Below are 24,593 nucleotides of genomic sequence, written 5' to 3'. Positions count from 1 at the left end.
GAGGCGAGGCGCCTCCTCTCCGGCTTGAATTTCGGCTGGGCGAGGCGGGAAGCCTCCCCCCCGGCCTGAATTTCGGCCAGGCGAGGCGGGAAGCCTCCCCCCCAGCCTGAACTTCGCGGGGAGAGCAGCGAAGCGCCTCCCCCCCACCGCGAAAAGCTGCGAGACCAGGTAAGTGACTTTCGTGCACTCCTAGCACTCAGCAACCTTGGTCTACCAGAGAGGGGGTCTGGTGAAGACCAAGGACTCTCAGTAGATAACAGCCACTCCCCCTCCCCGATCTCCAGCCCTTGGCTGCTGTGCATACGAAAGTCCAGCTGGACACATGGCGGCAAGGGTTGGAGCAGCAGCCTCGGCCAGCCAGGTCTCCGTAATACATGCCAGGTCTGCACCCTCATCCACGATCATGTCATGGATGAGGGAGGTTTTCTGGGTAACAGACCTGGCATTGCAGAGCAGCAAACGAAGGCCAGAAGATGGGGTCACGCCTTTAAAAGTGAGCTGAGGTCGAGGAATGGCGTCTCCCTTTATTCTGGTGGTTCTGGACCTGCAGACAGATGGTTGCTATCCAGGGAGATCCATATGCAAGGATATGGCCAGGTAGATTTATTATTTTGCTTGGGTGTGTGTTCATGAAGCTCTCTGTTTACCCTCTTATGTAACTTGCTACTTCCATTCTTCCCTTTCCCTATACCCCTTTATTCTGATTTTAATAAACCTTTATTCAACCTTTAGTTGGTGTGATATCTCTGCATAACCTCAATGCTAATTTCAGTGCCTTTTGGCTTATGAAGGTGGCTACTGGGTATTTTGGGGGGTCTGAAAGGCCGGGTTTGGCCAGTCCTGTTTTTGGGAAGGGGATCCCGGGATTGGGTCCTGAGTGGTCCTCCCTCGCAGGGAGGTTGGGGCAGGTCCCGGTGGGATCCTCCTCCCTTCACAGTGACTATTGCATATGCTGTGCTCATCCTCTTACCGAAAGCATGCCCTGCTCATCCTTTTCTTCTTCTAGGTGAATGGAGTGTTCCAGTCTCTCCCCATAGACCTTTCTGATGGACGTCTCAGAGCCTATCAGCAGGGCACTAAAGTTCAGATCCAGACAGACTTTGGCCTCATTGTGAGCTATGATCTGGTTTACCGTGTGACAGTCACTGTCCCAAGCAGCTACAAAGACCAGGTGCGAGGCCTTTGTGGGAACTACAATGGGAAGAAGGATGATGAGTTCCTGCTCCCTGGTGGCCAGGTAACCTCTGATGTGGCTGCATTTGGTGCTACCTGGAAGGTCCTGGTCCCTGGGGAAGATAGATCCTGCTCAGATGGATGCTCCAGAAACAACTGCCCAGTCTGCGAGGAAAGGAAGAAGGACATTTTCAAACAGCGCAACTACTGTGGGCTCCTCACTGCCTCTGATGGCCCCTTCAGAGCTTGCCACAGCAAGGTGGACCCCGGTATCTACTTCAGTAACTGCATCTATGACCTCTGCCTGGGCAATGGCAACAGCGAGGTCTTGTGCCAGGGTATCCAGAGCTACATGTCTGCCTGCCAAGAAGCCAAGATCCCCATCCAGCCCTGGAGGAGTCTGTCATTCTGCCGTGAGTACCATAATGCTGAGTTCCAAGTAGTAAAACAGGGAAACAAGACAGTATTGTGTATTTGGGGGAGGAGAAAGTGTCACCAAAGAATAGAGAAAAGGAAAAGGAAGGAGAACAGGAGTGGAGAACAGCTTAGGTTATGAGCAGCAATGCTCCAAATTTTGTAATTATTCAGATCGAACTTTACCCATCTGTAATGCTCACCTTTTTAATGAGCCTGGACCTACATATTTTACAAATTCACTAGTAAGTATAGAATTGACTGTGAGCTTCTGAACATGTGCAGTCTGTATCTAAACAATGCCATTTTGTCCATGGGCTGAGTCAGTTGGTTTAACCCTTGACTTGAATGATCCAGTGCACCCATCGCTGCTTTCCTCATCATCATTGAAGCACTGGCACGATGAGGAGGTGGTGGACTCCTCTGTGGGTCCATCTTCTTCTCTCCGCCATAGTCCATATATGGTGATAAATGATGGTGAGTAAACATCACATAGGCAGGCCACATGAAAATAACCGTTTGGGAAGGAGGTACATAACATGGTTCATGCCACACTATGGGTGTCCCAACTACAGCTCCCAAGATGCACTTTGACACACATGCACCAATGTTTATTTGTATGGAATGAGAGTTCATTTTAAAGGAGAACTCTCATCTGAGCTTGTATAGGTGAGTTTGTTATTATCCGAGGAATTAACCAATTCACCCAGGGTAAGTTAGCCCATTGCTAGTTATGGGCATTGTTTTGAAGTCCATTTTCAATAGGACAATTGTTTCAAGGGAGAGGGGCAGATGCACGTGTTTGTATATGCAGTCCAGGGGTTCTTCCAGATGGAGGACTCCTAGAGCTACCAATCAGAAGGACTTGTGCAGGAATCTTGTCTGGATTTTTTTTTTGACAAAATGGATATTCTGTGATAAGGAAAAAGATGGAAGCAGCGATGGGAAAATACAGTAGTGTTACAAATAGAAGTTGACAATGTCTCAACCCCTCCCACCCCATTAAAATTAAATGAACAAGGCAGGGTGATGGTGCCTAAAAGCCTCACCTGGAAGCCCCCCAGATACTACAGTCAATCCCTTCTTAGTGCTTTAAGCTTAGCAAGTTCATAAATGGAGGGAGGTATCTTCTGTTCACTGAAAAACTGAAAGGGACATCACTATCTTTCTAGTTCTACAGAATTAGTCTCTTTGCAGTCAAAGTTGCCCATAACATCCATTGTCCCCGTGGAAGACGCTGGCTGGGTTCAAAGAATGAAGTAGGTGCAGCTACTACAGATGCTGAAGGTCTTTGCCCTCAGTCATGTGTCTTTTGCACATTTCTTTCTCTCCTATAGCTCTGAGCTGCCCTCCCAACAGCCACTATGAGGTCTGTGCTGATCTCTGCTCCGCTGACTGTGCCGGGACCACTGACTCCAGAACATGCCCCGAGACATGCACAGAAGGATGCCAGTGCAACGACGGCTACTACTTCAATGGTCTTGGCTGTGTCACAGTGAAGGACTGTGGCTGTTTTTGGAATGGACACTATTATAAGGTGCTGCCCCCTAGAGGACATAGTGCTGCAGGGCCTTGAATAACTTTAGTGTATTTGGGAGATACGTAAAGAACTCCTTATATTGGGCAGTATCCAATGGTGTCATTCCACAAACTCAAATAGTGATAATGGAGCTCTGCTAAATCTTTCTGTTGTGCCCGTGGTTACCCATTATGCTTGTGCAACCAGTTGCACAAGCAGGTTTCACAGTGGGTTGTACATAGGGATGTGAGAACTCTAGGGATGTATGAAAGTCACTTACCTTTCGCGGATTATGTTGATGGTGGTGGGGGGGGAGGCACTCCGTCCCTCCCCCAGAATCCTGGCTGGCCGGCTGTGCTCCGCAGGGATTCTGCGGAGCCGCTGGCTGGCTCCGCCAGCAGCTGGACATCTGGCCGCTGGCTAGCAGGGACGCAAACGGCGGCGGCCGTAGCCGCCGTCGTTTGCGTCCCTGCAGTCAGCCGTGATAGGCTACGTAAATGTTTACGTAGCCTATCACGTCTGACTTAAAAAAAAACCAACAACAACGTGCGTGCGCAAATGGCGGCAGCCACGGCCGCCGCCATTTGCGTTCCTTACTTTGGCATGTCTTAGTCTTATTTTGGCACATCTTAGTGGACGCTACGCTATTTGCATTCCCCTTATTTTCGCCGTCTTAGTTTATGTAAATCTTCACGTAGACTAAGACGTACCAAAATAAGGAATGAAAATGGCGGCGGCCATGGCCGCTGCCATTTGCGTACACACATTTTTTTTTAAAGTCAGCCGTGATAGGCTACGTAAAGATTTACGTAGCCTATCACAGTTTTTTTTTTAAACTTAGCCGTGATAGGCTACGTAAATCTTTACGAAGCCTATCACGTCTTTTTTTTTTTTTTAATTGAAATGGAAATGGCGGTGGCGGCAGCCGGTCAGAAGACCGGCCGCCGGAGCCGCCGCTGCCGGAGCCGCCGCTGCTGGGGCCGCTGCCACCAGGAAGATCCGCCCCAGATAAGTCTTGTCCCGGGGGGGTGGGGGGGCAGACCATTCCGCCACCGATTTCGGGGGGCCGAATGCACTGGCATTCGGCCTCCCCGAGATCCGTGGCGGAATTCTCTGACATCCCTAGAGAACTCACTTGTGCCCACCAAGCGTGGGCGCTCGCAGAGTCTCTGCTGCCGCCTGCCCCTGCAAGCTGGGCTGCACGAGCCCTGGAGGGCTTGGCGAGCAGTCTGGGGACATCCCACGGCTCGGGCTCCTCAATGCAAGCTGCCATTTTCACAGAAGATGGGGCTCACATTGAGGTGTGGGCGGCTGCAGGGGTGTCCCCGCTGCCACTGCCGCCACTGCAGTGTGTGGGAGAAGATAGATGCGCTCTTCTCCTCCTCCACCCCACCCCTGCTACAGCAGATGTGGTGGTGAGGGACAGGCTGGTCATTTTATGTAAGTGTAAGAGAGTTTTGTAAAACAACCAGCCTGTCCCTCTCTGTCTGTCCCCGCTGCCATCACTGTAGAAGGCACGGGTGGAGGGGAGAAGAGGATAGGTGCTTCCTCCTTCCCTCCACCCCCACCTGCCACAGCAGCGGTGGCAAGGGACAAGCTGGTCATTTTCCGTAAGTCTCTTACACTTACATAAAATGATCAGCCTATCTCTCTTGCCTCCAGCATAGCTGCATCAGGGAAAAGAGGGGAAGAAGGCAGCACCTCTCCTCCTTCCTCCATCCTTGGTACAGCAGCAGCAGTGAGGGACAGGCTGGTCATTTTACGTAAGTGTAAGAGACTTAGGTAAAACAACCAGCCTGTCCCATGCTGCTGCCGCTGTAGCAACGGGGGTGCTTCCTTCTTCCCCCTCTTGGTGATAGGCAGCTCATTATGGGACCAGGAACCCGGGAGGCTGAACCGATGATTTCTCTCGAGGCTTCAAGCCTCAAGCAGATGCCCACGCCATCCCTAGTTGCACAAGCAGGTTTCACAGTGGGTTGCTAGGGATGTATGAAAGTCACTTACCTTTTCAAAGGGTGACATTCGCGGTGGGGGGGAGGCGTTCCGTCCCTCCTGAAATTCTCTCCGGCTGCAGCCGGACATCCAGCCGCTGGGCAGCCTGCAGGGATGCAAATGATGGCTGTCATAGCTGCCACCATTTGCGTCCCTGTATTTTGCCATGATAGGCTACGTAAATATTTACGTAGCCTATCACAGCAAAAAACCCACAACAACAGCAGACGCAAATGGCAGCGGCTATGGCGGCCGCCATTTGCGTTCCCTTTTTTCCCGCCATTTTAGCCCACGTAAATATTTACGTAGGCTATTACGGCAAAAAAAGGGGGAATGCAAATGGCGGCCGCTACGCCATTTGCGTTCTGTTTTTTTTTTTTTGCCGTAATAGCCTACATAAATATTTACATAGGCTATTATGGCAAAAAAAAAGGGAACGCAAATGGTGGCCGCCGTAGCCGCCGCCATTTGCGTCCGCTGTTTTTTTTTTCCGTGATAGGCTACGTAAATACGTACGTAGCCTATCACGGCCTCTGCAGGGATGCAAATGGTGTCCCTGCGTTAGCCGTGATAGGCTATGTAGTTATTTACATAGCCTATGACGGCTATAATGAGGAAGCGAATGGCGGCCGCAGAAGTGGCCGCCATTTGCAAGTCAGCGTGGACGGCAGCAGGTAAGTGCTCCGTTTCGTGCACCTTCCGTGGAGCAGGGGGGAGGAGGGCTTCGTTCCGCCATGGATTTCGGGGGGGCTGAATGCACTGGCATTCGGCCTCACCGAGATCCGTGGTGGAATTCTCTGACATCCCTATGGGTTGCACAAGCAGGTTTTGCAATGGGTTGCACAAGAATTATGCATATTGGGTTGCACAACAGAATGCATGAGCATAATTCACAACTGCTTCCACAACAGTGCTTGCACATAGGTAACCTCAGTTGGATTTTTCTCTTGTGCATAGTTCAGACTAGTGCAATGTCATTTGCTCTAATGGGATGATACAGTTGGATACTGCCCATTGAGTTAGGCCTTTGCTCCATCTAGCCCAGTGCAGAGGTCCCTTCCCGATTTATTCTATTACATTCATCTGGAGATACTAGGGATTGGCACCTTCTGCAGGCAGGCATACCCTAAAACAGGGGTACAGAACCTCCAATCCGGGGGCCAAATCTGTCCCCCCAGGGATTACGAGAAGGCCCTGCCCCCTTCCCCTTCCCCTGGCCCCACCCTAACCCTCACCTGCCAATCTTTTGGTGGTTTCCCAGTCCATCATAGGAGATGCAATTCAGCCTTTTAGAATGGGGAAAAGCTGCTCAAAAGCTAGGAAACCATCAGAGTAGTATCGTGGTTGGAGCTCTGGACTGGGACTTGGGAGATCTGGGTTCTAAACCCCACTTGGCCATGAAGCTCTCTGGGTGACTTTGGGTCAGGTGTGACTCTCAACCTAATCTACCTCACAGGGTTGTTGTTAGGATAAAATGGAGAGGAGGAGGAGGAGGACCGTGTAAGCTGCCTTGGGTTCCTTGCAAGAGGGGGAAAAAAGCAGGATATAAATGTAATCATCCATCAGTTAATCAAAGTTTATTATATGGTCACAGATCTGTTCATTAATGAATATATAAATGGTCAGTGGTCAAGGGAAAGGCGATGGGGCCAAGGGAAGGAGGGGTGGCTCTCTGGGGAATCTTGGAAGGCCAGACAGGGACCACTAGCAGGCTGGATTTGGGCCCTGGGGCTGAGGTTCAACACACCTGGGCTAAAGCAATATCATAGTTAGAGCAGAGGGTTTAGGAATCAAATTGCCAGGCTTCTGTTCCTCAATCTGTCTTCCATGAAACTGAAAGAGGTATTGGACCACCAAGTCTGTAGTGTTAAGTCATGTAATGGTTTACTTTCCTGTGGCAAATGCCCTTGCAGCCCAACGAAAAGGTCCTCCTGAATGAATGCCAGCAACTCTGCACGTGCAAGCCAGGCCAGGGAGTCACCTGCCAGTCCCACAGCTGCGCTTCTAGTGAGACCTGCAAAGTCCAGGATGGGATCGTGACCTGCATCAATAACGGTGAGTAACTAGAGGTGTTTTCAGATCCAGCTGGCCTGGCTCTCAACTCTCAACATGGCAGAATTGCTGCACAGAGAGGAATGCATGCAGCACTTTGCTGCTAAAAGAAGAGGACTGCCAGTGGAGGCTGGTGGCTCTGATGTCAGTGGGCCAGTGAATCTGCTCTGGGTTTCAATCAGAACCAGTCAGAACTCTAAAGGAGCTACCCAACTGGTGGATTTTCCACTTTAAAAAAAAAAAGCATAAATTGATATTTGCACAAATTGCAGCTGCAATTTGCACAAACGTCTATTTATGGAAATAATAATAATTTTAAAAAGCACCGATAAAGTTCCCAGATTTCCAGAAAAACTCAGGCCTCGGTTCGCAAATGCAAGCTGAGCTGAGGGTGCTGTGGAAATCCGGAAAAAGGATTCCCCCCAAAGGGCTGGATTACCCGGCAACGGACAACCCTGTGCAGGAGTGCTACTGCTGTTGCCCAACCCATCACAATGTCTTTATTTAGATCTTTGCCAAAAGTTGACGTGTCGGACCAAAGAAACATGTAAGGTACAGAACGGCACAGCGAAGTGCATCCCGAATTACAGCGAGACCTGCTGGGGTTGGGGAGAACCTCACTACCACACCTTCGATGGCCTGGACTTTGACTTCCAGGGCACCTGCACCTACACCATTGCCAAGTATTGTGGCAATGACCCCATGCTGGAACCGTTCACGGTGGAAGAGAAGAATGAAAACCGGGCCAGCCAGGACATTTCCTTTTTGAGACAGATCAATATCTATGTGTACGGGCACAACATCTCCATCTACAGGAAGGAAGCTGGCCAAATCCGGGTGAGTTCCCTGCAGTGGGGCCTATACTGCACAGCATCAGGACAGAAATAGTGGAGACCCTGGGTTGGATCCAGATTTACTCATCATGCTTAGAACAGACCCACTGAAATCAATGAGACTAAAGGTAGTCATGACAAACTGAAGTCCCTTTGATTTCAATGGGTCTACTATGAATATGACTAACTCTGGATCCAATCTCTTGGGCATTTGCTTGGCACTAGGGGTCCATAGCACTGAGTGCTTGCTAAGGCCCAGATCCATTAAGGGGATCATTTAACAATGTGTTAAGTCACCACTACCTACCTTCCTTCCTTCCTTCCTTCCTTCCTTCCTTCCTTCCTTCCTTGTTTGTTTGTTGCACATTTAAACCACCAAATAATGCAATGTACAAAACATTAGAAACATAAGATACAGTATCAAAGCACTTAGTACAAAACTTAGCCCAGGGGTGGGCGACACATGGCTCATCAGCCAAATGCTCCCCCCGCCCCATGCTCAGGTGTGTTCCATGCTGCTGCCACGAGGCTGCTGAAGACAACAAGCTAAATTTGTCCTTTTAAAGCTTCTTTTTTTGCCACTGCTGCATCACTGGATTCAGTGGTGCAATGGCAGCAGGAGTGTGGCCTGCAGGGGGAGTGTGTGTGTGGGGGTCAAAAGAAGCCCATGGACCTCCCCCACCCACCAAAGTTGCCTGAGCCTAGCCTAGCTGGATTGGAAGGGATGCACATCCATATGGCCAGGCCTTCTGCCAAATGAGAGGCGTGCCCTAGATATAAGGCTGCTTGGGAATTACTTTCAGTCCGCATTTCAAACTAAGCCAACTGGATCCACACCTCCAAACTAACAGGCAGATCAGAGCACCGTTATCCTTTGGATTTTGCATTTCTCCAGATACTAGCATGCAGTTTGTGGCTCAAACCATGTACTGGGATGCATATAAAGACACACGTTCTAGAATAAAATACAGTTCAAGATGCCTACTTTGAGAGAAAATATGATTAGGAAAGCATATATTGTGGGAAAGTGTGTTAAAAAATGCATATTTAAATACAAAATTTCCTGCAAATGTTTGTTAATTAAAACAAAATTGCAGATGAATGTGGACCTGGATGGAATGGATGCATGCAAAACTGACATGGACTAGAAATAGATGGAAGCTGTCCATATTTAGCCCCACAGCACAAGGGTTTTTGGGATACACTGCCAGTTCTGGTACTTCTCAGCTATTTATTTATTTATTTATTTATTTATTTATTTCATGTCTATACCGCCCAATAGCCAAAACTGTCTGGGCAGTTCACAAAAATTAAAGTCAAAGAACACACAATAAAACAATATAAATTATATAAAACATTAAAACCACAGTATAACAATACAACCCAGATAAAACCGGAATAAAACTTAGCAGCAATGGAGGGATTTAAAATACAGATTTAAAACAGCAAAGCTAAAAGTCTAGAAAGCTAAAATGCTAAAATGCCTGGGAAAATAAAAAGGTCTTCACCAGGCACCAAAAGGAGTACAACATAGGTGCCAGGTAAATCCGCTACGCCGGACGCCATTTGCGGCCACAGACCGGCACCAGATGGAAGTCTGGCTGCGGCTGGGGAGGATTCTGGGGGGAGGGACAGATTGCCTCCCCCCCACCGCAGATGCCCCACACCGGACAGGTGAGTGGGGTTCGTACACCCCTACTGGATGAAGCACATAGCCATCAAGACTAGTAGCCATTAATAGCTTTTTCCTCCAGGAATTTTCCACCCCCCTTTTAAAGCTATCACTACATCTTGTGGCAGTGAATTCCATAGTTCAACTATGTGATGTGTACCTTCCTTTTATTTGTCCTGAATCTCCCACCAATCAGCTTCATAGGATGACCCCGGGTTCTAGTATTTTGAGAGAGGGAGAAAAATGTCTCTCCATCCACATTCCCACCATGCATAATTTTGTAGACCTCTATCATGTCTCCCCTTACCCTCCTTTTTTCCAGGCTAAACAATTGCAGCTGTTGTAACCTTCTCTCATAGGGGAGATGCTCCTGCCCCTTGATCGTTATACCTCCCCTTTTCTGCACCTTTTGCAGCTCTACAATATCTTTTTTTAGGTGTGGTGACCAGAACTGTACATACTATTCCAAGTGTGGCCATAGATTTGTATAAGAGCAGTATGATATTGGCAGTTTTATTCTCAGTTCCTTTTCTAATTATGCCTAACACAGAGTTTGCCTTTTTTTCACAGTGGACGCACCTTAGAGAGCTCCTTTAGAGTTCTGACTGGTTCTGACTGAAACTGCACAAAAAAAGGCACAAAAGCTGAGATTCTCCCAAACAATTGGTGGTTGGGTGAAAGGGCGGGGCCAGAGGAAATGGGCATGGACATCTCAGGTACTCCAGATGGCCAGTTTTGGGCCCCGAGCAAGAGGCTCTGCATCCCTCCTTTAGAGAAACAGAAGATGGTTTCACACAGTTATTCATGGGCAGTTATACGACACAGTCCCTGGCTCCTACCTGGGCAAGTGAAGGTCCTTTTGCAGATAGAGATATATTTATGACTCTGTCCCCCTGTCTCTAGCTCAACGGTGTCCTCACTAGCTTGCCTGTGACTCTGAAGGATGGGAAGGTGCGGCTTTTCCAGAGTGGCATGAAAGCTGTACTGGAAACAGACTTTAGCCTGGAAGTTTCATTTGACTGGAGCCAGCTGCTGGTAATCACCATGCCCAACAGCTACCATGGTGCCGTCTGTGGCTTCTGTGGGAATTTCAACCAAGACCCGGATGATGACATGGTGACATCTGCTGGGAAGAAGGCCGCTTCTGTGGTGGAGTGGGCTGGAAGCTGGAAAGTGCAGGACCATGACCCCTTCTGCTGGCACGTCTGCCATGGGAGCTGCCCAAGATGTGAAGAGAGCAAACGGCAGCTCTTTGAAAGCGAGGAATTCTGTGGGCTGATCTCCAAATTGCATGGGGGGCCCTTCCACGAATGTCACCACAGGTTAAGCCCTGACGCTTTCTTTGACAGATGCATCTACGACGTCTGCCTCAACGGTGGTGCCAAAAATATCCTGTGCCAAGCACTGGATGCTTATGCTAGCAACTGCCACAAAGAAGGCGTGGTCATCCATGACTGGAGGGCGCAGAGCGGCTGTGGTGAGTACAGATTGGCGGAGTGGGAGGGAGTCAGCACTAGGGTGGCTACTATGAACTGCCCCAAAAGGGGACATGCATCACCCCAAAAACAAGACAAAAAAGAACACCAAACTCCCCCCCCAAATATGAATGCATATGCTAATTTATAGGTCGAGATGCAAATTTAGAAATAATTATTATACTTTACATAGAAATACAGTTCATCATCAGAGAGCTTCGGCTATTGGGCGGTATAGAAATAAATAAATAAATAAATAAATCATGTTATAGTATGGAAGACTGACACCAGGTGACCTGTGTTCCCTGCTCCATCTGCTGTGCTGTTGATGGGCAACTTCAAGGTCCATCTCTTCCTTCCCATGGTTCTTTATCTTTAACAAACCAGATGGACTGTACAACCCTTCAAATAGCAAACACCTTCAAAATAGAGGTCTGACAGCCCTTCAATAAATGATGGCCCTCTGTAAAAGAGGGCACCTGGCCACTCCCTCTTCCTCTTCCTCAAAGGACATGGCCCAGGCTGTGTATTAGTTGGTCCCTGTCAAATGATGTGCTAAGGAAGGCCCAGATCCCAGAGAATGCTCTTTGTGCTTTATCCAGGAATATTTCCAGATTATATTTCCTCTAACAATGAACTCAGGCAGTGATCGCCAATGACTACGGAGCTAAAACAGAGTAGCTGAGAAGCAAGTAAAAAAGTACCAGTGTGTGGGGGGGGGAATCTGAAGAGCAGCCCTGTGTGAGATGGGCATGTTCAGTGGCCACAGAATGCTGCCTGTTGGGAAAGAAAAGTGGGAAACCTTGTGGGTGGTAGTGGGAGTGGAATTTCCTCAAGGAGGGTGTGACTGGCTCACTTGGACTCTGCTAGAGGATGGAGATACACTGTAACATTTTGTTGAAAGTGCCGCCTGTAAATGTTTGTATACACACACACACACACACACACACACACTTGTTATCTTTAGATGAGGAGGGGCCAACATAGCTATGTAGCTAGCCTCAGTGTTGGGAATAATGCTCCTATATTATTGCATCCAGTAAGGAAAATGGGATGGAGTGAGAAGAATATAAGAAGAGCCCTGCTGGATCAGACCAAGGTCCATTTAATCCAACATTCTGCTTATATAGTGGCCAACCAGCTGCCCCTAGGAAACCCATAACCAGGATGTGAGTGCAGCAGCACTCCCCTGCCCATTTTCCCCAGCAACTGGTGTACATAGCATACTGCCTCTGATACCAGAGGTAGTATCTAGCCATCAAGACTGGTAGCCATTGATGGCTTTCTCCCTCGGGAATTTGTCCAATCCCTTTTAAAGCCCTCCAAATTGGTGGCCATCCCTACATCTTGAGGTAGTGAATTCCATAGTTTAACTATGTGCTGTGTGAAGAAGGATTTCCATTTGTTCATCCTGAATCTCCTGCTGGCCAGCTTCATGGAATGACCCTTGGTTCTAGTATTATGGGAAAGGGGGTGGGGATATCTCACTATCTACTTTCTCCGCACCATGCATCATTTTGTATACTTCCATTATGTCTCCCTTTCCTAGCCATTTTTTTTTCTAAGTTAAATAGTCCCAAGTTATTCATTCATTCATTTCATTTCTATACCGCCCAATAGCTGAAGCTCTCTGGGCGGTTCACAAAAATTAAAACCAAACAGCACACAATAAAACAATATAAAATATATAGAACATTAAAACCACAGTATAACAATACATGGGTAGCCGCGGTGGCTTAGTGGTTAAGATGCTGAACTGCAGACTGGAAGGTCGGCAGGACAGCAGTTCGAGAGCCGAGTGCCGCGTGACGGAGTGAGCCCCTTCTTCAGTCCCAGCTCCTGCCAACCTAGCAGTTCGAAAGCAAGAAATTGCAAGTAGATAAATAGGTGCTGCTTCGGTGGGAAAGGTAACAGCGTTCCGTGCACCTCAGTGTTCAGTCATGCCGGCCACATGACCACAGAAGCGTCTTTGGACAGCGCTGGCTCTTCGGCTTAGAAACGGGGATGAGCACCGCACCCTAGAGTCGGACACGACTGGTTGGGGACACCTTTACCTTTTTATAACAATACAACCACAATAAAACCTAGCAGCAGTGCCGGAATTTAAAATACAGATTTAAAACACCATGCCTTCTCCTTCGGGAATTTGTCCAATCTCTTTTAAAGCCCTCCAAAACAAGTACAATACAATAAAGTATTGTAACCTTTCCTCATAAGGGAGTTGCTCCAGCCCCTTGATCATTTTAGTTGCCCTTTGCTGCACTGTTTCCCAAGTCTACAATATCCTTCTTTAGGTGCAGTGACTGGATGCGGTGTACACAGCATTCCAAGTGTGGTCATGCCATAGATAAATGTGTCAACCTCATAAACCTCCATTGCACAGGCCACATTAAATCTATTGAGCTTCTGCCTTTCCTAGTGTTGTTGCCACGGCTCCTTATTCCTCTCCTTGCAAGGTTTCCTGGTGCACACGTGCATGCATTGTATCATAAAGCCATATGGCAGCCAAGATTGTGGTGCAGGTAGCCACTAAGACTAGCAGGGACATGGGAGAGGTGATAGACATCGGGCCCCAAAGCAAGCAGACGTTTGGCCTTCCCCACTACTTGACTGAGAAGTGCTAGTGTTGTATGTTGCACCGGCACTTGATGTCGCCGGCACTTTATTTGCTGTAAAGTCTTTGCCATTCTGTCCGCTCGCAGCTTTGCCCTGTCCTGAGAACAGCCACTATGAGGCCTGTGGAAACGCCTGCCCAGCCAGCTGCTCCAACCGATCTGCTCCGTTGACTTGCGATAAGCCCTGCGTGGAGACTTGCCAATGCGACAACGGCTACGTGCTCAGCTCTGACAAATGCGTACCTGTGGGGAGGTGTGGCTGCACCCACAATGGCCTCTACTATAAGCCCAATGAGGAGTTCTGGGCTGATGAGAAATGCACCTCTCGCTGCTGGTGTGATCCCAAGCTGGGCATAGTGACGTGCCAGCCAGCCAGCTGCAAGGCTAGTGAAAGATGCAACATGGTTGATGGGATCCGGGGCTGTCACCCCAGAAGCTATACCACTTGTGCAGCAACTGGCGACCATCACTATACCACGTTTGATGGGAAGAGATATGATTTTACTGGCACTTGCGTCTACCAGCTGGTTGGGCTCTGCTCCAAGGATCCTACTCTCACGCCGTTCACCATCAAGATCCAGAACAGCCAAGGCAGTAAGACAATGCCGTTCGCTTCTGTGATTACCTTGGAAGTCTATAATAGGACCATTACAGTCTTCCAGAAGTATCCTCACACAATCCAGGTAGGAATGTCCATCATGGGAAAACTGGCAGTTTTTGGGTTCGCTGGAGTTCCGCAGCATGCCTGACTCGACTTCCATTGGCAAGCAGAGTCGGGGGGTTTCCCCAAACTCCGGGGACATTTAATGTAGTTTTTGTGTGTGTCGGCCAATTTGCACAAAGAGATTTGTGTAAATTGCAGTCACAATTTGCACAAATGTGCATAATTTGTGTAACTTGCACAAATTGCAGCCTTAATTTCCCAATTTCCACAAAATTGTGCAAATGGTGGCTGTAATTGTGCAATTTTCTTTTAAAAACACACACACTGACAATCCGCTAGTCGGTCCAATTTGCTGCAGATCAAAAGACAACCTGAAGTCCAGGGGGCTGAGCTGATCAAAGCTTGCTGAGCTCCACCCCAGATGGATTCTATTCCAGGTACAGGGATAGGGAGTATAGCAATTAATAGTCTTGAGATATGAGCTGTGAAAGCCCCTGAGTCAATGCTCATCTATGAATTCACTGGGATGCTTTAGGTAAGCCCCTATCTCTTGGCCTCAGAATCCCCACCTGTAAAATGGGGGTAATCATATTGACCTATCGTTAAAATATTGTTGTAAACATTACTGAGATTATTTAGTTAAACCAGTTTGAACAACTAGGAAAAATGTGATATTAATATTACATTTCAGGAGGAATTGACAGCTTTGGGCCATAAGAAGAGCAGTTCTAGGCATGCCTTAATCAGCCCAGTATCTTGTCTCCAACAGTGGACAGATCAGAATGTTTGAAATGGATAGTTTTTGCTCCGGTCTCCCTACAGAGATCTCACACAAAGGAGACAGAATGGCTTTTATCCATGTTATACCTCAAGAAATCTTCTTCTCTGACATGAAAAATAAGTGGTCCAGTCCTGTCTTGGACTCCCCCCACTCTCAAATTGAGTTCACAAAGGAAAAATGAACCTTTCAGAAATTATCTTATACATCCTTAGATCTAGTTGAATATCAGCTGTGCTATGCACATTTCTGCAAACTGCCAATTTTAATGCTATTTAATAATATGAGAGAAGCTGCTGGTGGTGCTGCTGGTAGTGGGTTGATCTAAAAACAGCCTTTTAATGACCATGGTGCACATTCTGCCTATGATATCCACAGACCTGCTTTGCCCCATGCATATGTGATTTAAATAAGGTAATAACATTCAAATCTTGTGTTTACTTTCTTTTATTCCCCGTGATAGACATCTACTATTTTTTCCCCTTTCAAATACGTCATGTATGTATGTATTTGATTTACATCCTGCCTTTCTTCCCAAGGAGCTCAAGGTGGTATACATGGTTCCCCTTCCCATTTTTATCCTTACAACAATCCTGTGAGGTAGGTGAGGCTGAGATAAAGCAAGTGTCCTGAGTGAGGCTTTGAACGTGGGTCTCCCAAGGCCTAGTCTGGCACTCTGATCACTATCAATTGGCTCAATATTCTGGGAACTGAATCCTAAAAACCCACCAATGCTCAACTATGCATAGGATGCCCCCCCCATTCTACAGCAAGGAACTGAGCCTAATAGGCTTCTTAAAGTGCCATCCTATTCATATTTACTCAGGAGTAAGTCCCACTGTGTTATGTGGCTTACTCCCTATTAAGTGTGCTTTGGATTGCAGCCTCAGTCAAATTCTTAATCCGTTCTCCTCAATTGTCTACCCTGGATTTTGACATCTTGCCAATGGGTTGGTTCCAGATGTAGTCATATTTAAAGTAGATCCATTGAAATCAATGAGACTCAATATACCCATGGGTAACTTAAGTCCTGTTGATTTCAATACGTCTGCTCTAATCCTGACTATGTCTGGAACAAACCCAATGTCCTCTATATCTCCCGTAGGTAGATGGAGTGCTTGTGGACTTGCCCTTCTACCACGAAGATATGGTAAAGGCCTACATCAGTGGAGCCCATGTCCTTGTAATGACCAAGTTTGATCTTACCGTGACCTTCAGCTGGAACAGACTTGTCTATGTTACAGTTCCCAAAAGCTATCTCAATGCAGTTTGTGGCCTCTGTGGCAATGACAATGGGGAACCTGGTGATGATCTGATCATGAAGGATGGGAGGCAGGCAGCCAATGCCACCCAGTTTGCTGAGAGTTGGAAGGTAGGTGAGATTCCTGGTTGTGTGAATGGATGCACCATCAACTGCCCAGTCTGTGCTGAAGCACAGAAAGAAATCTACATGGGCGACCAGTACTGTGGGATCCTCTCCAGAAAGGATGGACCGTTCAGGCAATGTTATGAAGTGATCGACCCAACTCCCTACCTTGAGGACTGTGTCTTTGATGTCTGCTACTACAAGGGCCACTATGAAACTCTCTGTAGTGCCATCACTGCCTACGTGACAGCCTGCCAAACTCAGGGCATCCGGATTGAGCAGTGGCGATCAGCCTCTTTCTGCAGTAAGTATTAGAACTGGTTTCATTTGGTAACATCTGGGGACCAGAGCAAGAGGGCCTTTATCAGGGGCAAAGTAGATGAGATATTAAATTAGGGATGGTGTGGGCACCCGACTCAGTTCAGGAATCTGGTGGAACCCCCCATGTCCATGACGGATCTTGGTGAGGCCGAATGCCAGAGCAATAGGCCCCTCAAAAACTGTCGCGGAACGAAGCCCCCGCCCCCCAACCCATGAAAGGTGCTCAGGACGAATTGCCCACCGTCCCCACCCCATGAAAGGCGCGTGAAATGGAGCACTTACCTGCTCCCGTCCACGCTGCTGTGCGAATGGTGGCCATCCTGCGGCCGCCATTTGCTTCCTCCTTCAGCCGTGATAGGCTACGTAAATACTTACATAGCCTATCACGGCTAATGCAGGGACACCATTTGTGTCCCTGCAGAGGCCGTGATAGGCTACATAAGTATTTATGTAGCCTATCACGGTGGGGGGGGGGAACCCCAGCGTACGCAAATGGCGGCGGCTACCGCCATTTGCGTACACTGGGGTTTTCCCCCTGCCATGATAGGCTACATAAATCTTTACGTAGCCTATCACAGCTCACTACAGGGACGTAAATGATGGCGGCTACAACAGCTGCCATTTGCGTCCCTGCAGGGCTGCCCAGCGGCTGGATGTCCGGCTGCGGGTGGCCGGAGCCGGCCGGCGGCTCCATGGCCTGGCTGCGGAGCAGAGCCAGCCAGCCAGGATTCTGGGGGGAGGCACGGAGTGCCTCCCCCCCTGGGAAGGATTCCAGGGGGAGGGACGGAGCACCTTCCCCCACCTGCAGAACCCGGTGGAGCCAGGTAAGCGGGGTTTCGTACACCCCTAGTCCGCACCCCCAAGCCCTGCTCGCCAAGCCCCTGCTCGCCGCTTGCCCGTGCTTCGCGAGTGGCCTGCACTCACCCTGGGGGCCTCATCAAGCTCTGTGGTTGCCAGTTTTTGAAAAATAAAATGGCAATCGCAAAAATGCACATATATGAGTGTGTGCGAAAACGCGCATTTTTACGAATGCACATCTTTGCGTATGTGGAAATGTGCATTTTTGCGAATGCCACTTAATTTTTTTTTAAATGGCAACCATGGAGCTCAACAAGGCTGCTGGGGTGAGTGCAGGCACATCCCTATTTTAACACAGGGTAGGGATCATCAAGCCCAGGGGCCAAATCCAGCCCTCCAGAGTTGCCCAGAGTGTCATGCCTTTTTTGCTCAGCCCTACCCCCTTTCTCCAAACTACCAATCATTTGTTGGTTTCTCAGCTTATATGCAGGTTTTCCCCCATTCTAAAAGTTGAAATCCCTCTGATAAGGCCTACTGACTGGCACTAAGAACTTTCAGCTACAGTATGCTGGCATTTGTTTGCATTTTTGACTCCACCCCCTTTGCTTTTGGCCCTGCCCACCACTGGAATGTGGCCCCTAAAAGCTTGTCCTGAATTAATACACAGGGTTGTTGTTTTTTTTAAAATGTAAATAGCATCAGGTGGAGGAGGAGCTGGTCATTATGTGGATCATAGCAGGCATGGAGAGGGAATTTACCCTTTTTTCCCAGGCTGTGGTCCTGAGAAAAAAACCTCCATTTGAAAGGCTACCTGCTTTTGAGGAAATCTCCCATTGGGGCCCCCCAGCTGATGCTGTTTACTAGGGCTGTGCAGGGATCCCCCAATACGACTCAGAAGACACTTAGCAGCTTCTGAGTCAGGCCCGATCCGGCTCGGGCAGATTTGGGGCCCCCTGACCTGCCTTGGGCCTGAACCCGAAGATGGGTTCCCCCCCGATGTCCCCACACAACCCCCCCCAGCTCCTTACCTGGGCCGCCACCTCCTCCTCTGCTACTGCTGCCTCTGCTGCCACCCGCTGCTGCCTCCTGAGGCCTGGACACGCGGCGACTCATCTTCTTCCAGGGAGTCACCATTTTTAAAATGGCAACCTTCTGGAAGTTCCACGAAGTTGCCATTTTAAAAATGGCGACTCCCTGCAAGAAGAGTCGCCGTGCATCCAGCCTTAGGAGGTTGCAGTGCGGCGGCGGTGGCAGTGTGGTGGCGCAGCGGCAGTGAGGAGAAGGCGGCTCAGGTAAGGAGCTGGAGGTGCTGGGGGGGGGGCTCTGGGCCAGGGGTTGAAGCACACCGAGCCCCTGACCTGCTCCGGGCCGCTTAATGCCCCCTCCGCTTCACCTCAGAAGGGGCACAAAGTAGCCCAAAGCAAGCAGCCCACTTTGACTTGGGGTTTAGGCCTTGGGCCAAAGCGGGGCACAGCCCTAGTTTACATTAAATGAGCCCTGGCTGCTTCTAAGCCTCTGAACGTGTCCTCCAGCTCTGTATTTTAGCTAAATTGCCTGTCTAGCAGAGGCTTCGGGGATAGGGTGGCTCAGGCCGGCTGGCGGCTGGGGATACCTGGGGATATTCCTAGGTATGCCTCTTTTCCCACACCTTCACGCTCCATTTTGTAAGCATGGAGAGGTAGCTGGTGTGGTTCTCTCCATGCCAGCTACAAAGGGGGTGGGGCGAGGAGGGTGGGGAGTGTGGTTTCTTGGCTCCGAGCTCCAAGCCCTGTCTATGAGCTCCGACCCAGGGAACAGAACAATCCTATATTCCCCCCCCCCAAAAATGCTGTCATCTAGCTTGGGCCCTGGTACCATCTGCTAGTTAGAATAGGGACAGCTCGAGTGACTGTCACAAGTGTACCTCTTTGTTAGTATAACTGGTAAAGATAAAATAAAGGGCAGTGATAGCTTTTAGAAAAACAAAACAAAAACCCTTTACAAAAACTTAGGGCGCAATCCTATGGCCGCTAGTCGGCGGTTAGATGGCCGTAAGATTGGCCAGTTCCCGGAGAACCGCCCTCCGGCTCCAACCCCTCCCGTGCTACCTTGTAGGCAGCGTGGATTGGACCCATGCTCCGTGCTCAGAAGATCAGTGCGGAGTGGGGGAAATGTGGCATTTCTTGGGGGAGGCCAGGGCGGGGAGGTCGGAAGTGCCGTTACGACACTTCCTATGTGTCATCCGGCCTCCCCACCCTGCTCTTTGAGGTCCCGCAGCTAGTCAGCTGAAATCAGCTGTGTAACCATGACTGCCTTGTGGCTGGAACACAGAGGGGATGCACTCCTCACCACTCCTCCTACCCTGCAGTGGCGGGTAGGCGGTCGCCTCCGAGTTCAGAGTCGGCCATCTCCCCCCATAAGATTGCTCTCTTATTTAGCTAAATGTGGTGTTTGGAAGAGGGGACAAAAGGTTTCATGACTCATGCCCACCGATCTAGCTACCCCTGCTATCACCACCTCGTCCCGGTGGTGGTGGTGGTGACGGCACTCCCTGCCGCTGCTTTCTTGGTAGCCACAAGGCACTAGGCTGGAATAATATTAGGCTACATGACACAGTTTGAAGCTAAATTGGAGGCAGAGTAACACTCTGGTGACTTGCAAGGAAGTAAAGAAAAAGGAATGGTACCCAGCAGCATCAGGGAACACAACTTCCCCCATTACCAGGGCCATCAAGAAGTGGGCAAATATTACAGCCTCCCCTCTTGGAAAAATACTCCCCCCCACACACACGTTACAGCCTGAAATAGGTGGCAAATCTGGGTTGTCTGTGTGTGTGTTGGGGAGTTGTTTCTGCTCAGCCCTATTCTTTTGTGCAAGAGTCAGAAAAAGTGTAGAACGTATTGCCTGGAAGTCCTGATTCCCTTCTCACCAAGACGATATTTAGCCTGAGACATTGGTACAACCCCCCTTTCCTTTTGCACCTATTTGGTCTCCTATGTTTTCTTTTAGGACCTTCCTGCCCACGCAACACCCACTACGATCTCTGCGGAAATGGTTGTCCCGTCACCTGCCATGGCCTCTCAGCTCCTGATGGGTGCAAGATGTCCTGCAAAGAAGGCTGCTATTGTAATACTGGCTTTGTCCTGAGTGGCGATGAGTGTGTCCCCAAGGGCGACTGTGGCTGTATATACAAGGGAAGATACTACAAAAAGGGAGATGATTTCTTCCCCAATCCCTCCTGCCAGGAAAGATGTCGTTGCAGAGACAATGGCGTCGTGGAGTGCCAGGAGGTCTCTTGTGGGGCCCAAGAGGAATGTAGGGTGAAGAATGGTGTCCAAGGCTGCCACCCCATGGGTTGTGCCAAATGCAGCGTGGTCAGAGGAAGCCACTACCTTACCTTTGATGGATGGACCTTCACCTTCCCAGGTTCCTGTAGTTACACTTTGGCCAAAGTCTGCAGCAGGGATCCTGAGCTTACAAGGTTTTCTGTGGTCGTGGAGAATGAGAGCTCTGGACGCAAAGTTCTGCTGAAGACGGTTGTCATCACCGTTCATGGTTATGCCATCAGTCTTGTAAAGGGAATGGCCTGGAAGGTTATGGTAGGTCCCCTTTATTGTTCATGTTACCATGAAGTCAACAGACCTGACTCTCCTGCCCATGTACAGACAACCCCTCCACTATGTGAAAGTCTCATACTTCCTCAGAGAAACAGTGGGTGGAACTGAGTTATATCCCCAGCAGGACAACTGCCTTTCCTTGGGTAGTGTTGATCTTCCAGTGTGCAGTTTTTCCCTAGCCTTAAAGGTCAGTACTGTGTCCAAGAAATGATATATGAGAAAGCTGTTATGAAATATGCCCCAGGCAGGGCTGGTTCCAGGTTTGGGGGAGGCTGGGGAGAGTTCTCTCCAGTGGGCCCCTTCTTCTGTAGACAGGCTTACCTTGCAGAAGTGGCAGGAAGGCAGGTAGGCAAGCTGCAGCAGCAATGCCAAGAGCAGCATCTGGTGTCTGCATCTAGTTGCCATTTTAATTTCCCCACAGTGCCCCCAAGTGGCACTACATCAGTGGAATTGTGGGAAATGAAGGTGGTGATTCCCAGACCATGTTCCCTGGTGTTAACTGGAATGTTGGGATTTTTTGTTTTTTTTAAGGGGGGGGGGTCCCAAGACTTGCATCAGGTGTAGGCCCAAAGATGCAGGATGTAGACACTGGCCCTGCCACCAAGCTAAAAGTTAGTCACATCTAGGGTGGCCACTTATGAATTGCTAAAAAAGAGAGGACACGCATCATAAAAAAGGAGGACAAAACAGGACACTGGTTTGCATAAAATGTGCATGTGCTGATTTATATGAATCGATGCAAATTTAGAAAGAATTATTATAATTTAGTTTGGATGTCTATGACGAGATGACCTGTGTGTCTGCTGTCCGGGTGCTAACAGTTGATGGGCAATTTCAAGGCCCCTTCGTGCTCTTCCTTCTTATAGTTCTTTATCTTTATACCAGACTTGGACACTTTCAAAATAGAGCACTGCCCTTTAGCTGCCCTTCAAATAGAGGACTGTCCTCTGTAGAAGGGGATACATGGCCACCTGAGTTTGTAAGTTACAAGATGGTGAGTTGAGGAAGCATTTGTGATTCGGGTTTCCTCTTTCTGTATTCTTAGTGTAACTTACAAAGAGGAAACCTATCATGTATCTCAGGATTAGGAGTTGTACATTTGATGAAAGCATGAAAACAGGAAGTTGGTGCTCTTTGGCTGGCTTGCTCATGCTTCCTTTACCCTTGGGAAAATGTGGTGTTGCCCTGTGTCTCCCTTCATTCTAGCCAAGTGGTCTATGGATTTTTCTCTTTTGTTGGCACAGGTGGACGGAGAGGCCTACACGCTGCCACTGATGATAGGGAGAACAAAAGTCTGGATAAATCAAGAGGGGAAGAATATTGTAGTCCAGACTGATTTTGATCTCAAGGTCCTCTATGATTCTTCCCAATATATCCTGGTGTTTATCCCCAGCACCTATCAAGGACACGTATGTGGCTTGTGTGGCAACTTCAATGGTGACAGGAGAGATGAATTCCAACTGCCCGATGAGAGGAGCACCCAGAACGTCACAGAATTCGGAGCATCTTGGAAGGTTTCAGTCAAGAATGCCAGTTGTTCCGATGACTGTGGGCAGAATTGTCCCTTGTGCGACACCATCAAGACAAGGCCATACCAGGACGAGAGTTCGTGTGGGCTGATGGAAGCCACAACAGGCCCTTTCAGTGAATGTCACCATGTGGTGAAGCCTACTGAGTATTTTAATCACTGCCTCTCTGACATGTGTGCTGACAAAGGGGCAAACGATACCCTCTGCCAGAGCCTTCAGGCATATGTGGCTGCGTGCCAAGCAGCTGGAGCAAATCCCAAGGCTTGGAGGACAGCCTCCTTCTGCCGTAAGTTTTTGAGAATGGATCTACTTCTGCTGTGGTCAACATCTACTCTAGGCCTGCCGCCTTGTCTCTCTGCAGCTCTAAGCCACATACAGCTCTCTGCTTTGCCCATTCTCTCTCCCTGTTTTCTTTTCTTTTTCCTCCTGTACCTCTGCTTCCCCTCATTCCTGAGAGCCAGTTTGGCACAGTGGCTAGAGTATCAGGCTAGGGTTGGGGGACAGGGCCGGTGTCAATGGTAGGCATGATCAGGCACCTGCCCAAGGCCCACACCCTGGCAAGAGTCCCCTAGACTTGCTCCTCTTCTTCACCATGGCATCCTGCTTCTTCACCTGCCTCTCACTCTGTCCAAGGCAATGGTGATGAGGAGGAGGTGGAGCGGTAGATGCCACTTTCTACTTGCTCATTGGCTCTCTGCCGGTCAAGCAAGTGTTAGCAATAATGAGAAAAGAAGCTGAGGAGCAACAGACACCAGTGACAATGGTGGTGAGAAGCTAGACTCACTGAGGGACGGGGCCCATTGAGAGGGTCCTGCTCACAGAAACCTGGAACTGGCACTGCTGGGGGAAACCCAGGTTCAAGTTCCCACTGAGACACAAACTCACTGAATGACCTGGGGCCAGTCGCTATCTCTTAGCCTAAGCTACCTTGCTGGGTGGTTATGAGGCTAAAATGGGAGTGGGGGTGGAGTAGGGATGGTGGAGAATTTCTCCCCGAAACTTCGGGGGGCCGAGCGCCAACGTGTTCGGCCCCCCGAACAAGTTTCGGGGAGAAATCCTCCTCCCCCCCGCCCCCCGCCCCCCCCGGGACGGGACTTACCTTCCCTGAATGTCCCTCCCGGCGGCGGGTCCGGCTGGCGGTTCGTCTGGTGTTCGAGCGGGGCGGGAGCGGCAGCCAGTCTTTGGACCGGCTGCCGCCCCCGCCATTGCAATGAAAGAAAAAAAAAAACAAACCGTCCCCTGATAGGCTACGTGACGATTCACGTAGCCTATCACGGCTAGATTTGCAAAGTCAGCCATGATAGGCTACGTGAATCGTCACGTAGCCTATCACGGGTGACTTAAAAAAAAAAAAAAAAGTGTGTACGGATAATGACGGCCCCCATAGGGAGCCGCCATTCCCCTTCCTTATTTGGTCGCTGTAGTCTACGTCAATGTTTACGTAGACTACGGCGAAAATAAGGGCAACGCTATTTGCGTTGCCCTTATTTTCGCCGTAGTCTACGTAAACATTGACGTAGACTACAGCAACTAAGTAAGGAACGCGAATGGCGGCTCCCTATGGGGGCCGCCATTCGCGTACGCGCTTTTTTTTTTTAAAGTCACCCGTGATAGGCTACGTGACGATTCACGTAGCCTATCACGGCTGACTTTCCAGATCTAGCCGTGATAGGCTACGTGAATCGTCACGTAGCCTATCAGGGGACGTTTTTTTTTACTTTCGTGTTCGCGGCCGGGCGAGGCAAGGCGCCTCCTCCCCGGCCTGAATTTCGGCCGGGCGAGGCGGGAAGCCTCCC

The 24,593-nt window shown here is 49.3% G+C and overlaps 1 protein-coding gene across 1 annotated transcript in view; it reads left to right on the top strand.

The window, feature by feature from the left end:
- The window catches only part of LOC146337920 (IgGFc-binding protein-like), a 60,723-nt gene that overhangs the window by 25,438 nt on the left and 10,692 nt on the right, over positions 1-24,593 (top strand). The window contains exons 8-16 of the mRNA XM_084816339.1: positions 1,007-1,586; positions 2,925-3,124; positions 7,012-7,153; positions 7,659-7,987; positions 10,559-11,132; positions 13,833-14,428; positions 16,293-16,857; positions 20,661-21,250; positions 22,513-23,083. Coding sequence (XP_084672465.1) covers positions 1,007-1,586; positions 2,925-3,124; positions 7,012-7,153; positions 7,659-7,987; positions 10,559-11,132; positions 13,833-14,428; positions 16,293-16,857; positions 20,661-21,250; positions 22,513-23,083 — 4,147 coding nt within the window. The remainder of the gene's footprint in view (positions 1-1,006; positions 1,587-2,924; positions 3,125-7,011; positions 7,154-7,658; positions 7,988-10,558; positions 11,133-13,832; positions 14,429-16,292; positions 16,858-20,660; positions 21,251-22,512; positions 23,084-24,593) is intronic.

Source organism: Heloderma suspectum, chromosome 10 (assembly GCF_057233095.1).
Source record: "Heloderma suspectum isolate Gila_16-S chromosome 10, 16-S_ref, whole genome shotgun sequence".
NCBI classification, from domain to species: domain Eukaryota; kingdom Metazoa; phylum Chordata; class Lepidosauria; order Squamata; family Helodermatidae; genus Heloderma; species Heloderma suspectum.
This window is presented reverse-complemented; position numbering and strand designations above follow the sequence as displayed.